The sequence below is a fragment of the Phocoena phocoena genome, chromosome 1 (assembly GCF_963924675.1).
Source record: "Phocoena phocoena chromosome 1, mPhoPho1.1, whole genome shotgun sequence".
NCBI lineage: Eukaryota > Metazoa > Chordata > Mammalia > Artiodactyla > Phocoenidae > Phocoena > Phocoena phocoena.
In genome coordinates this window covers 162,923,737-162,939,639 of record NC_089219.1, presented here as the reverse complement: position 1 = coordinate 162,939,639, position 15,903 = coordinate 162,923,737, and the positions used below count along the sequence as shown (strand labels likewise).

At 35.2% G+C, this 15,903-nt stretch overlaps 1 protein-coding gene across 7 annotated transcripts in view; it reads right to left on the bottom strand.

Annotated features, from left to right (window-relative positions):
• Positions 1–15,903, bottom strand: part of CDC42BPA (CDC42 binding protein kinase alpha) — a 323,215-nt gene that overhangs the window by 202,423 nt on the left and 104,889 nt on the right. For all 7 annotated transcript variants that reach the window (XM_065875747.1, XM_065875718.1, XM_065875737.1 and 4 more), the window contains exons 3-4: positions 14,240–14,323; positions 4,821–4,916 (exon numbers count right to left, since the gene is read on the bottom strand). In XM_065875747.1, coding sequence (XP_065731819.1) covers positions 4,821–4,916; positions 14,240–14,323 — 180 coding nt within the window. The remainder of the gene's footprint in view (positions 1–4,820; positions 4,917–14,239; positions 14,324–15,903) is intronic.

The following is a 15,903-nucleotide window of genomic DNA, read 5'->3' as shown; positions in this document are numbered from 1 at the left end:
TAAGAAAGATTAATTCAAACTGGGAATTCTGGAAATACTGTTAAGATGTAGAATTTGAGTACAATTCTAAAGTATTAGCTAGACTTCAACAGGACTAGTGGCAGGAAGAGGAAGGAGTGGCACTAGTATGAAAGATATCATGGACAATAAAAACTAAGACAGAAAGTAAAAGAGTACAGAGAATGCTCAAGAATGGAGGGTATTCCCTCCACTGAGGCTGAAACAGAGAATTTGGGCAGGCACAATAGTTCCAGTCATATCTTTTTATTTACCACTATACTATACTTAACACTATTAATGGTTTTCTCTACCAACTCTCCTTTCAGTTTCCATGGTGCAGTATTTTGATTCTCTTTCTTGCTCTGACCATTTCCATTAGTTTTCTACTTCTTGGGGTGCCCTATCTCTGACTTCTCTAGGCAAACTTGCTTTCTCATTTTACAAGCACTGCTCAGTGATTCTCATTTACTCCTTGTATTCACTGTTATCTACAAAAGGCGTTGGCCAAGTTTTCCTGTAAAGGACCAGAGAGTAAATACTTTAGGCTTGGCAAGCTAAGAGGCAAAATCAAGGATATAATATAGGCACATATATAATGAGAGAAAACAAATTTCCACACATTTCATTAGCAAAATGCAAAATATAATAATGATAATTGAATACAATTTTTTAAATATGGACTACTAATGAGAAAATGTAATTCTTTTGTGGAGAGAGGGGAATAGAACAGTTTGCTTAACTGGGGCTCAAAGTGAGTATTCCCTACCATCAAAAACCTACTGCAAATGTAAATCTGCAAATGCTGATCTGTATTGAGAGTCTACATATTTCATCTGTGAAACTCTTTTCACAAAGACAGGTACTGCCAAATACTCGTATCAGTTCATGAGTATATAATTCTGATTGAGCATATTCCTCTACTTGAAATGCATTTATAGAATGTTATTAAAAATTTCTCCTGATTCCTGTGTATAAGTATGTCATTACTGCAGATTAACCACTTCTAACTGAAATTTAGGTGGAAGTTCTCAACTGCCCAGTTAAATGGATGTTGAACTACAAACATTTCCTTTGCACTTGCATCAAGTTCCAAAAATTGCTGCTAGAACTGTAGTTTGAGCTCAAAAGATTTATCAGCTGCAAATCTATGTGGAAATGGAAATCTCACTCCTTTTTACTTTTGACAGCATGGGAAGTAGATACAGCAGCCTGACATTACTTGTGATTCAAACAATGACAGTTGTCAAAATGACTTCACCACAGCATAGTTTTGCATATAAGTGTTGTTTTGCCTTGTAATTTTATTTTAAATTTCTTTTTAAAACATATCAAGTCTACAGGAAAAGCTAATTTCCAAGCCTTTTCAATACTTCATAATAATGGTTGAGGGTGGGGTTTTTTGTTCAGTCATATTTCAATTGGTCCTTTGTTCAAAACATCGCAATAAAATGTTACCACTGCAAAACCAGTGAATGGCTGTATGGTACAGCAAAAATGTTTAGCTTTGATTTCTGATAAAAATCCATGGAAATGATAATAGTTGTTTCCAAAAAACGGAATGAAGCGCAACGTTGATACTACTGGTTCAACACATGATAGATTCAAATATTTGCTGCAAACTACCTGCTGATTAATAAGACAATGAACATCCACATGATTTAAGCAACTAATATTTTCACCTGGTTTGTAAATCTATCCAAATAAGCCTTTTCCTGCTCATACATATTTTTACCACTCCCAACTGTAATATGTTTTAGCAGATTCCAATTCAGGTTGTACCAAATCAGTGTTTTCTCAACTTCTTTGAAGATAATATGACTGTAATGATTCCACACAAGATATTCATAGAGGCTAATTCCTCAGCTATTTCAAACTCAAACATTGACCCCTCAAGTAACAAGGACTGAGCAGAACCAGCACCATCTTTCAACTCAAGAGTCAAAGAAACCCTCTCAATGTGACAGGAAATGATTATTTCCCTGGTTTTAAAATCCACCATTGATGCTGCTCCCATTGTCCTTGATTCTTGAAGCAACTGTTCTCACCAAAACGCTAATAGTCTTAGACAAGTTTATTTTCTGTGGACACATTTCTTTGGCTGCTGCAATCAAACATGATTTAATTAACTCAAGATTGGTAAATGGCTTTCCTTGTTTGGCTAGTAAATGAGCCACTCAGGAACTTACTACAGTTGCAGCCTCATTTTCATTTTTTATTTTGTGAAAAAATTCTGCTGTGATAAGATATTGTTTTAAATTTTCTAACTTTTCTGACTGCTGCTTTCCTGTGAGTTAGGAATGCTGTGATGAGAGCTCAGTTTGGCAATGTAGACATTTATTGTATTCTATTAGTGCAAGTGAAGTGTAGTTGTGCAATAAACACTATGCCGTAATTTAATTCATTAACAAAATAATCCACACTCTACTGTGCCTTAAAAGCATGACACTGAAAAGTCTACTTTTCTTATTTTGACATGAGGCATATGCACTGTTAATTTTAAAAATAATGAAACGTCATGATATAGCACTTGAAATGCTATCAAGTTATAACTGTCACTGCACTTTGTAGTCTGACTCAGTGCAAAGCAATGAGTGACATATATAGTGTGTTACCCTCTGTCACAGTGCCAGTCTCCATCACAACTAGTCAACTCTGCCACAAAGCAGCCATAGATAATACATAAATCCATGGGCATGGCTGTGTGTCAATAAAACTTTATGAACACTGAAATTTGAACTTTATATAATATTCACATGTCATAAAATATTCTTCTTTTGATTTTTTCCAACTACTTAAAAATGTAGAAACAACTCTTAGCTTGCAGGCTGTATGAAAATAGGTGGTGAGCCAGATTTGAGCTACAGGCCAAAATTCGCCAAAACCTGATCTATAAGAACTACAAGACAGCCTCAGAAACACCAGACTTACATATCTAACCCATTAAATGGATCACATGACAATTCAAACCCAACATATATCAAATTAAACTAATCGTCTTCCCACCTACTTTAAATTTTCTCTTCCTCCTATATTCCCCAACTCAATTCATCACCTACCAACCACTGAATCCCACAAGTCAGACACCAGAAAACTGGGAATCATTCTGACTCCTCTCTCCTCCACTGACACTCACTCAAACACAAGTCCTAATTATTTTACTTCTTAAATAGTACCTGAAACCATCCCCTCCCACTGTCACCTTTATTCAATCCCTCATTATCTGTCACCTGAATATTGTCTCCTAACTGGTCTCTCTAGTTTTGCCCCCTGAAATCCATCCCTAACACTTCTGCTAGGATGTTCTATACAAAATATAAAACTGATTATCACACTATCCTTAAAACCCTCCTGGAAATTAGAATAAAATTCGAACTCTTCTGCATGGCCTACACTCTGGAAGCCTCATTTTATACCTCTCTCCTCTCCTTATCATAATCACACTAGCCTTCCTCTCATCCCTCAAACAACCTCAGTCCTTTCCTGCCACAAACCCTTCCACAGTCCTAAAACAGCAGCTTCCAATCTTGCTCTGTGAAAGAACCCTGAGAAAGCATGAAGGAAAGTGGAAGGAGGAAGCTAAGAGATCAGTCAGGGCAGTTGCATTTCTATACGTTTCATTGTATAGGCTTTCAGATATAATGTCATTTTACAAAACACACACACTAGAGTTCCATGATCAAAAAAATATTTGTTTTTGAAACTCATGACTGTAAAAGTCTAATTTCCTTACCATAACGTATAAGGTGCTATATTATGTGACTCTTTCATCTCTCCTCCCTCATCCCCAAGCCTCTTTTTCTATCCTTCATCAAGAGGAACATAACAGGTGGCTTCAAATGTCCATGCTCACCAAGCAATCTCCGCCTCTTCTCCCTTCTTGGTTTAGCCAATGTACATTTGTCTTAGAACAGCCCTTATTGACTTCATACCTTTGAATAACTTATATTTTTCTTATATGAAACAATGTGAAAATATTATTTACTTGACTGTGAATTCCTTGTCTGGTCCCCCTCACAAGAATGTAAGAATAAGAAAAGAGGTCCTTTGTCTGTCTTATTCACTAGTGAGTCTCTAGAATCTAAAGAACAATGCCTAGCACACAGCATATGTCCAATAAATATCAAATTAATGAAAAATGTCTTATTAATTTTTATATCCCAGTACATAGTAGTAGTAGCTGGCACAAAGCAGGAACTCAACACATGTATGCTAAAAACTAAACCTTGAAATAAAAACTGGGGTCAGAAAATGAAGAGCTTTGAATAACAGGCCAAGGAGTTGTACACTCGACTGTGACAGATATCACCTATTTTCCTATTTACTTGTTCATCTCTTCAATCTTCAATTGGTAGTGCTTCTAACAGTTTGATTTTCCTCCAAGCTCTGTCCCAACTTCTTTTGTCAAGTGGTTCATGATGTTAATATAAAATTAGACACAGCCTAGATTTTGAATATGGCTCTACTTAAAGTAACACATGACAACTTTGAAAAATATGTAAAATTCTAAATAGTAATAGAATACTACAAATAAGATATCTTGAGAAAATAATGCAAAAAAATCCTGACCACCTTTTATAGAATGTAAATCTGTTTGGATTTAGTTTTGACGTGTTTATTAAAAAACATAAAAAATTCCAACGGAAAGGTATTGAATTACCCAGGGAAAGAAATCACATATCAAAATAAACAACTTATACTCTGAAATTCAGTGGTTTTCTAAATAACATTTACATTTAAATAATGCTTAAGAGAAAATAATGCTAAATTCTGCCAATAAAAAATTAATAAGGATATAGAAACATATAAAAAGTGACTCTTACTAAGTTATTGTCATCTTGGAAAGCATAATGCAAAGTTGTAATCCATTTATTGTCTCCATTCACTAACACATCCCTTTCTTCACGAAAACATGCTGTCTGAAAAGGAAAAAAACATTTTTTTAGATAAAGAATACTTCATGTAAAACTAGGAAATATATTATGCAAACAATTGCTTAAAATATTTATTACACTTTCTGTTCTGAAAAGGGAATACATCTAATATTATATGACTTTCCAATAAGTCAAGTTTCAAAGACCCCTCAGAAATTGAACAACTGGAACAGTACACTTACAAGTATTTTATATTTAAAAATACTGTTGTAGTTCAAAAAAATCAGAAAAATACACAGAATTATTTAACAACCATGGTCCAATCTACCATCTAGATAATATAAATGTCAACATTTTGTCACATTTACTTCTGATCATTTTGTTATTAAGAAAATATGATACAAGTTGTAGCCTTCCTATTCCTACAGCATTCCTGTCCCTCCTCCCTCTGAGAAAATGAATAATCTGAAGTTAGTATATATTCTTCCCATCACATGCTTTATTATACATGTATGTGTCCAAAAACAATAGAATTGTCTTGTGTTTTGAAAACTTCCATGAATAGTGTAATTTCATCTATCCCTTTGCATAGATGGCTATTTACCTTTTAATTGCTGTGGTATTCCATTGTATGAATACGGCAGAATTTATTTATGTAACCCCCCAATCACGAAGATCACCCAATTTTGTGTTATTTCAATGCTGACAATGAAAATATTTGTACAAATGTACAGTAAGTCCCCTACATACGAACCTTCAAATTGTGAACTTTCAAAGATGCAAACATGTGTTCGCATGCCCAATCACGTAAGTTAGTTCACCTGTCTGGCATACGTTGCCATATGCATGCATCCTCTACAAGTGGTTGTGCTTTTGTGTATATTTTACTGTACAGCACTGTATAGAGTACAGTAGTACAGTATTTTTATTTCAAGCCCAGGATGTCTGGAAGCAAGTGTAAAAGCAGCGGTGATGGAGCTGGTACAGTACTAACGAGACATCACTGGATCGTTTTTTCAAGGGGGTAGATAGAATTGAATCCAGCAAGGAACTAAAACCTGTGCCATCAACGTCAGACGTGAATGAAATTGCAGCTTGCCTTCCGTCTCCTATTGCTGACGATCCTTCAGCTCTACCATCTCCCACCTCCCCTCCCTCCTCCAGTCAGTAGCTCTCCTTGCCTGTTCACTCAATGCCAGCCCCCGTATGCCAGCTGTTGGACTGTACTACTGTACTTTTCAAGGTACTGTACTGTAAGGTTAAAAATGTTTTATTTTTTGTTTGTTTTTTATGTATTATTTGTGTGAAAAGTACTAGAAACGTATTACAGTACAGTACTATATAGCCGACTGTGTTAGTTGGACACCTAGGCTAACTTTGCTGGACTTACAAACAAGCTGGACTTACAAACGTGCTCTCAGGAATGGAACTCGTTCATTGTAGGGGACTTGCAAGAGTTTCCTAGAGTATACACTTGGAAACAGAAATACTAGTTTTAAGCGTTTTCAACTTTACCAGATTCAGCCAATTTTCTTTCCTAAGTGGTATGCCAGTTACTACCCTCACCCTAGTGGATGAAATCTCCCCTTTTCCCCACATCCTCAACCGCACTTGGCATTGTTAAACTTTTAAGTGCATGTCAGTATGATGGGTGTGAAATAATATCTCATCATTCTTTTAATTAACATATTCCTAATTACAGGTGCAAATAAATAATTTTTTTGTTGCACTCGCTTTTTAATCAATTTTTATTGGAGCATATTGCTTTACAATGTTGTGTTAGTTTCTACTGTACAGCAAAGTGAATCAGCTATACGTATACATATATCCCCTCTTTTTTGGATTTCCTTCCCATTTAGGTCACCACAGAGCATCGAGTAGAGTTCCCTGTAAATAAATAATTTTACATATGCTTATTGGACATCTGAGTTTTCTCTTTGAAAAACTCCCTTTGCCCATTTTCTCTAATGAATTGTCTTTTTCTTACTGATTTATAAAAGTTTTAATTTATTCTGAGGATATATTTCCACTATTATAAAGATATATCCTGGAGAACCTTAGAAATGTGTGGCTAAAAATAAAAAATAACTTTATATGATACTCTATAATTCTATAATATATCTTTAAATTTTTAATTAAAAAGGTGCTATGCCAAAAAGAACTGAAAGGTAAAGTAGAAATTAAAAGTCTCCCTGAGTCACGCCCTGATAGTTTCAATGTCCATCTGTTATGTCCAGAGGTTACTACCAATATCTCAGTTGAATTTCTTCTCAGAAAATTTCTGTATACACATAAGCATATAATCACACACACACACACACACACACACACACACACACAACTATATTCATATGGCATCCCATCTCCCCTATCTTTTCTTCCTTTACACAGATGAGATCACAGTGCTCTGTAAGTCATTTTTTTCAAGTAACAATATATCTGAACAGCTTTCCACACCAGTACATAGAGACCTAATTTTTCTTAATGGCTGTACCACATTCCATACACACTGAAAAACCATCATACAGTATTCTACACATAGCAGGTGCCTAATAATTTCCCACAAGATAAAGTCAATGGCCATGATATATAAAACAATTAGCATTACTTAATTTACCTTAATTAAGTACCTTAATTTTTTCCACATATTTCCATAAATTTTATCTGATGCAATAGAATTTCCAAAGCCATTTATTAAAGAGCATCACCAAGAAAAATTTTCAAAAGAAATAAAGCTTAAACCAAATGAATGGGCAGTTTCACCTGTCAATTCAATTATTAAAATCTACAATATTATGCTTTCGTTCACTTTACGGGGAAAATAGAATCACTTGACATACAACTAAGTTCTGTTTTAGACTTTAACTGACCTGAAATTATGGTTTGCTGCTAACATTTTAGAGAGGTGGTGAAGTCTGTCAAGCCTAGGAGACTCCTTTCTCCTGGCTTCATCTTACCATGACAGCTATCTGAAATTTTAAAGACATTTCCAGCTAGAATCTGGAAATGTGACTGACTGATGACTCCAAACTAAATAAAGCTCCAAAGACTACCTGTCAACAGAACAGATTAAATTTAGTAGGTTCTAATCTATTCTAAACTATGTAGTGAAAAAATAAATTAATTTTTAAAAATATAAACTATTTCTAATATAAAATTTTAAACATATACAAGAGAAAGCAGTAAAATAATCCCCTGCCCCCAATGTACCCATCAACCAATTTCAACAATTATTTTATTGTTCAATTTTATTTCATCTACACTCTCACCCACTTACCACCACCCTTCCTCCACGCACATACATGTGAACACTCACACATACGTATATACACAGAGGATTTTTTTGACGCAAGTCTCAGACATATGATTTCACCCATACATACTTAGGTATTATAGACTATTCCTATTAATGCCTCAGATACTTAGTTTAGATGTGAAACACAGTCTCCTTTTTTGCTTCAGTATATCACACTGTCCTCAGTTGGTTGTCACAGCTGAGGAGGGGTGAGGGGTAATGCTACCAGCATCTAGTGGGAAGAGGCCAGGGATGCTGCTTCACATCCTACAATGCATAGGACAGCCCCCAGATGGAATTATCTGGTCTCAAACGTCATAAGTGCCACTGCTGAAAAACCCTGTTCTAGATCAATATTAACCCAACCATGATGCATGTATACCAAGGATTCAATATAAAGACATTTAATAATGTCCATTTCAATTACATTTTTGAAAAAACTAAGTACGATTTTTTAAAAATCCTCCCTTAAAAAAAAGAATATTTGGGTCTCTAAGAATGCGATCATCACAAAGGAGAGGTTACTGGAGGCCATATAGCTTCTTCAGATTCTGTCACTCAGTTTCTATTCAACCAAACATTCTGCTTGCACAGTGACGGTTTTGAGTGTTGTGCAGTTTTACATTGTTAATATTCAGTTACATACTGTTTAAATTTTATCCTTAATGGGTTATTGGTTAAAAAGAAAGAAGAAAAGGAATACCTATGCTGAAACAGAAGTTACTACAGACCATATATAAATGATAATAATTCTGCAAAACTGTCACGATTCTCTTCCCTAGATCCATAGGTGCATTCATCAGATCATTATTCTTATACAGAATACCCAAATTGCCCAAATACTTGGAAATCACATGTTAAAATGAGAAAATCCATTCATGATATATCTACTTTGGCTTCTAATTTATAAGTAATAAAGACTTATCTCACCCATGAAGTATTACCACAGAAGAAGACTTTCAAATAATAATTGAATCATTCTCTCTAAGCTAATATTTGAGGGGGGAAATGTCAAGGTTTTTTTTATTTGAAAAAAATAGATACACAGGTGGAATTTTAAATCGCAAAATGCAACAACTTCAAATATCAGCTCTTACACACCAAAGCATCAATTTACTTTTAGATCTCCATATGAATATGTATTTGGTGACCAAATCAAACATGAGATACATCACATAAATCATTTGATAACATCCACAGTTGGCAAATGTGTGAGAAAACAGACATGTTTAAATACTATGAGTGCAAAGATATACTGGTCCAACTTTTTTTAGAAGACAATTTGGCAATAGCTATCGAAGTTTAAAGGTATATCCGTCCCACACAACCCAGGAATTCCACTACTGAGGAGTTTAATCTGGGGAGTGGATAAATTCTAGAGTCAGCAGGACGTGAAAATCCCTTAGCGTAAAAGCTATACTTAAAATCCCTTCAACTTCAGCATACACAACCTGGAGTACCTCAGGGCAGCCAACAGCAACATCTCTGATTAACAGTATTTCACAGCCCTTTCTATTTCTGTTACATTGCATATACTTCTTAGGTGGTGTGACTAGTTCTGATGCACTATTTTCTCTGTCGTTTTGAAATTTCTCTTTGCTAAACACACACAGTTAGATTTGGTGAAATAACCAAATAAAAACAGCAAAAAGGTGGAAATAATCTAAATGCCCATCAATGTTTAAAAAAAAATCATCATACTAAACAATATATCCATTCAGTAGAATGAAATTATTAAAAAGAATCAAGCAGGGCTTCCCTGGTGGTGCAGTGGTTAAGAATCCGCCTGCCAATGCAGGCGACATGGGTTCGAGCCCTGGTCGGGGAAGATCCCACATGCCGTGGAGCAACTATGCCCGTGCGCCACAACTACTGAGCCTGCGCTCTAGAGCCTGCGAGCCACAACTACTGAAGCCCGCATGCCTAGAGCCCATGCTCCACAACAAGAGAAGCCACTGCAATGAGAAGCCTGCGCACTGCAACGAAGAGTAACCCCTTCTCACCACAACCAGAGAAATGTCCGCACGCAGCAACAAGAACCCAACGCAGCCAAAAATAAAATAAAAAATAAATACTTTATTTAAAAAAAAATAAAAAAAGAGGGCTTCCCTGGTGGCGCAGTGGTTGAGAGTCCGCCTGCCGACGCAAGGGACATGGGTTTGTGCCCTGGTCCAGGAAGATCCCACATGCCATGGAGCGGCTGGTCCCTTGAGCCATGGCCGCTGAGCCTGCACGTCCGGAGCCTGTGCTCCGCAATGGAAGAGGCCACAACAGTGAGAGGCCCGCGTACCGCAAAAAAAAAAAAAAAGAATTAGGTAAAAGTATAAATATGGAAAAATCCAATATATATTATTAAGTGATAAAAGCACTGTGAAAAAATCAGTCTTTTAATATGATTCCAGTATAGTAAAATTTTCTATTAAGGATAAATAAATCATCTTAATAATGATTTACTTTGAACAGAAAGACTGGACGTCTGAGGGAGGGAAAAAAAAGCTTTCATTTTTTTACTTGTTATTTTCTAGACTGCTTGCATTTTCTTTTTTTTTACTATACGTAGATCAGGAAGTAGAGGCAGTTCCAATCTAATGACCTCAATTCATTACTACTATTAACTACTACAGCTACTACTACTACTCCTCCTGGCACATACATGTATAAAAATAATAAAACAGGGCTAACAACAGTAACAAAAATAGTAAGACAACAGGCATAAACCAGTACTATCACAGTTAAACTAAGATATATTACTCCTCCACTTATGGTATAGAGACAATTATCTTTATTTAACAAATAAGATAACTGAGCCTTGGAAAGGTTTGACTCTTGAGATGGAGAGCATTTCTGTAAACTATAATGCATCTTCCAACGAAATGAGTAAGACATCTCCTATATGAGTGAAATCAATAAGAGTTGAATAAATCTGAAGTGAAAGTAAAATTCACAGAACAGATTAGGAGAAGTTAACTTAAGGGATTGTTGACATACTAACAAAGTTTGTAAATGATGAATCTCTAGAGATATTAATCTTTGTAACTATAAGATTATTTACTAATTGTCTATCTGCCAGGTATAGAAAGAGACAAATTTCCTAGTATCTTCAAATAATCCATGTCCCACTAATTATATATCTGTTACATACCTTAAATAGAAATAAATATGACAAACAGGTTGGAGGTAAATCTCTGAATAGTGTTCTAAAGTATCAACAATACACAGATTTAAAAAGTAAGAAATTTTGCTGCTCATTTGTAATTCATTAAGCATCATTGGGAAGACCAGTTTTCCCAAATTAGATCAGTAATGATCAGAATGGGTTTCTTTTCAATGTTTTTTTAAAAAAAGGATTTGACAATTCAAGTACAGAAATATAATTCCATCCTACTTTAAAATGAATTCCTCTTTAAAAGTTTCAATGTAGAATTTCTTCCTAAAAAATGAAAGTTTCAAATAGTTTGAGGTAAGTTCCTTTCAAATACTGAACCAGCCTTGTATCCCTCAAATAAACCCCACTTGGTCATGGTGCATGATTTGCTTTATATATTGCTGAACTCTATTTGCTAATATTTTCTTAAGGATATTTGCATCTATGTTCATGAGGCATATTGATCTTTAACTTTCTTTGTATGGTCCTTATCTGGTTATTCCATCAGAATAATACTGACCTCACGGAATGAGTGACATTCCTTGGGTCCCAAGGCCCCTAGTTTTTCCACATTCTCTCTGCCTTTCAAAGTCTTTGTATATCTGTTTTATATGTAACATCCATGGTCTTTAGCTGTACTTAATGGGAAAGATAGGAAGAAGCACATCTATTCCATCTTGCCCCAGAAACAGAACATATTAATGATTTTTAATTCAACAAAATAATATTTAATTTTTAATTATTCCTGTTTTATCTTCAATTTTGCCACTTCCTCCAGTGAGTAATGAAAGTTAAACCAGTTACTCTTTCTTTTCAAAATTCTTCCCCAACATATATACACTACCAAACGTAAAATAGATAGCTAGTGGGAAGCAGCTGCATAGCACAGGGAGATCAGCTCGGTGCTTTGTGACCACGTAGAAGGGTGGGATAGGGAGGGTGGGAGGGAGGGAGATGCAAGAGGAAAGAGATATGGGGACATATGTATATGTATAACTAATTCACTTTGTTATAAAGCAGAAACTAACACACCATTGTAAAGCAATTATACCCCAATAAAGATGTTAAAAAAAAAAAAGATGTTAAAAAAAAAATTTCTTCCCCAACATATCCAACATCATAAAAAGTAAGTACAAACTTTAATTAAATTTTTTAAAAGTTCTAACCCTGGAACACTAACCCACTACAATTATGAGTTCTGCAAAACAATTTGAACATAATTCTTTACTAATTTTTAATAATAAGACGTATTGCTCCAACTGCTGGCAATGCTGTCAGCCCCTCCAGGCTTTGTCTCAGCCAGCGAAAGCCTACTAGTCCAAGGCCATGTCCTTCTAAAGGGAGCCCGTATCCAATGAGTAACTGAGGCAAGCGCATAAAGGTCGACCATTTGGCCCAAGGCAGGACAACTCTGAAGGACCATTTCTGCTCCACGGATCCCTGTTGGATCAACAGAGGCTGAAGGGGCAGCTTGACTTCTCCCTGACAAATCGTATTTCACCTCCTTTCCCGTCTGTCAATGTCAATTTCAAAGGCACCCCCTAATAAACAGACTGCAAACTAAACTCAATCTCAGTGTTTATTACCTGGAAAATATGACCAGTGACACTAAGGCAATTCAGTTTTATGGAAATACAAAAGTAAATATTGAAGTTATTGAACATAACGGGCACTGGCACATATGTCAGAGAGTGACATAAAACTTTCCAGATACTCTTTTAAACATGATTTTATTACCTCTGTAATTACCTCTGGGAGGCAGAGAGGGGCTGGACTTGGGCGGGGTATAGTCAAAGAGTACCTTAGCTTTATCTGTAATGTGCTATTATTTGTTTTACAAAGAATGTATCTGTAATTTCATGTGTGCAGTTTTTTTCATTAGGCAAATAGAAAAAAAAAGACTGAAAGCAAAACTTGCCCAAAATGTTATTAATTCTAAGTGATGGAATACAAGTGATTATTAGTTTCTTCTTTGTGTTTCGTTATTTCTTCCAATTTTCTAAAAGAAAGAAATATCGAAGTATTTACTTTCACTACCACAGTATGTATCTATCATCATGGGAACCATTTTTGCTTTTCCCTATGTATTTGCTGTTTTTCAGGTTGCTACAAGTACTGGTATATACAGAAAGATTTCTAAGGGCTAATTTCTCATTATCCTCTTATGAATCTTACTACCCTCTAGAGCTAACACTCAGCCTACTGAGCAGTATAATCCTTCTGCAAGTTAAAATACTTCCACACCGGTAAGTTCTGCTTCCCTGAGGCCCCTGAATGCCCTACCTCACTGAGCAACTCACTATAACCCAGAGCAGCAGGAGACCTCCAGAACCACTTCCCAAATTTACGTGTAATGTCCGGTTTGACATACATATCGGCTATTAGATATTTTTAACATCATTCCAGTCAGTCTTTCCCTCAAATCTAGCACCAAGATTAAAATGCTGACAACTTTTGCAACAGCAGATTTTACTCCCATTTTTAATAATATGAAACAAAACATAAATGTAACTGCATAGTCAGCAATAAACAGAATTCTTACAGGCCATATTCAAAATTCCTGCAGAATACAGATAAATAATATAAACAAGTTATATCAAATTGGATATCAATCACTACAAAATTTCTTCCTATAAAAGAAACTGGTTTCCACACAACCTTTTAACATAAGTGTCTAAGCCTGACATTCAAAGGGTTTCCATTTGGTTTTCAGATAATATTAAAATCGCGTCACAAATGTAACATTCATCATAACTATAACGTAATTGTGAATTACTGAATTTGTCTCTTAGGCTTTAAAAAATAATGCCATCGTAGATAAAAGGTTACTAAATGATACTTAAAGACCTATGGGCTCTCAATAATTTTATTTTTCTCTAAAAATATTTCTAAAATATTATTTAAATATTCCAATAATTAGAATCTTACCTCAGCTCTTTTCAGCATTTCCCATTTATTCAATATTTTCATGGCAAATACTTTATCTGCATTTTTTAGTTTCACTACAGCAACCTAGGAAAGGAAATACAACTTTTAAAATGTGACAAATAATACTTTTTTCAGTCATCCATTTTCCTTTTTCCTCTCTGTAAAAAAAAATAAATACCAAAATTATCAGATTTCCATGCAGTTCAAATTCTAAGATCCTAAATCAAATAATATTGTCAGTTGAAAAAGTTACATTAGTGAACATGTGCCAAACAAACAACTGTGTTTTTGAACATGGTGTCGGTTGGTGATCGTATATTATATTCTCGCTTTCAAGTTTTCTGCTCTGGAATTTAAACTCAATATCTACTATCACTAAGAAATTGACCAAAATGTACCAAATGAAATAACTAGAGCTTAAACACTGCATGCCAAATTCCAACACGATGCTACAGGGAAAGCCAGCTGCCAAAACAAACATGTTTCATGGGGATCAAACAGTATGCCATAAACTGACACGCCACATATTCTTACACACTATGCCACAACCCCCAACGTGCACGCACGCACACACACACACACACACACACACAACCTAAAGATCAATTAAGGCTAACATCTCTACAAATTGCAGACTTCACACATACCTTTCCGACACAAAAAGGAACAGATATTTCTGTATTTTGTATTTTAGTTATGGATTAAAAGACTTACAAATAAGTAATCCCCTATTTTCACTCTCAACAAACTGATTACATTTCTGTTTCTACTTCTCTCCCTCAGTTTGACTAGATAATCTCAAAGGGCCCTTGCAGCTCACTTGGGATGTTATAGAGCAGAGACTGAACTACATTAAGAGGAGACAAAGGCTGTTTCCAGCCTTTACTGGGGGTGGGTGGAGTAGGGGGAAGACAAATACTACTCTGATGTGCTGAAGGAGAAAACAAACTATATACAACATATCTACAAACAGTTCAAAAGGGTAGTTCTAAGCATAGAGAATAGGTTTAAACTCAAGTCCAAAATTTTTAAAATCTTAATAGCAAATGTACATATCAGGGGCATTTAATACATTTATTTTTGGATCACTGTGCAATAACAATAATATGACTATATAATTAAAATCAGTGTATAATACTATAATATTATCTAAACTAGAATACATCTTGGTAATTGTCATAAATGGTTATACTAATGACTGTGATTACAGTTTCTCATCAATTAAAATGGTGGGAAGGAAGAAGAAATATCTCAAATTCATATGCAGTCACTTTAGTCTTTAGTCATATCTGGTCATATCTGCAGAAATGATGGATCAGTTGGTTCATGTTTAAAGAAAAGGGGCTGTACAAGATATAGAAACAACCTAAATACCCAATGAGAGATGAATGGATAAAGAAAATGGAATATTATTCAGCCATAAAAAAGAAGGAAAGCTTGCTTTTGTGACAACATGGGTGAACCTAGAGGATATTATGCTAAGTGAAATAAGCCAGAAACAGAAGGACAAAAACTGTATGATCTCACTTCTATGGGAAATCTGAAAAAGGTGAACTCACAGAAACAGAAAATTCTATTTCTAGAATTCTAATTCTAGAAAGGTGGTGAAAGGGGCTGGGAGTTGAAGGAAACGGGGAGATGTTGGTCAAAGGGTACAAATTTCC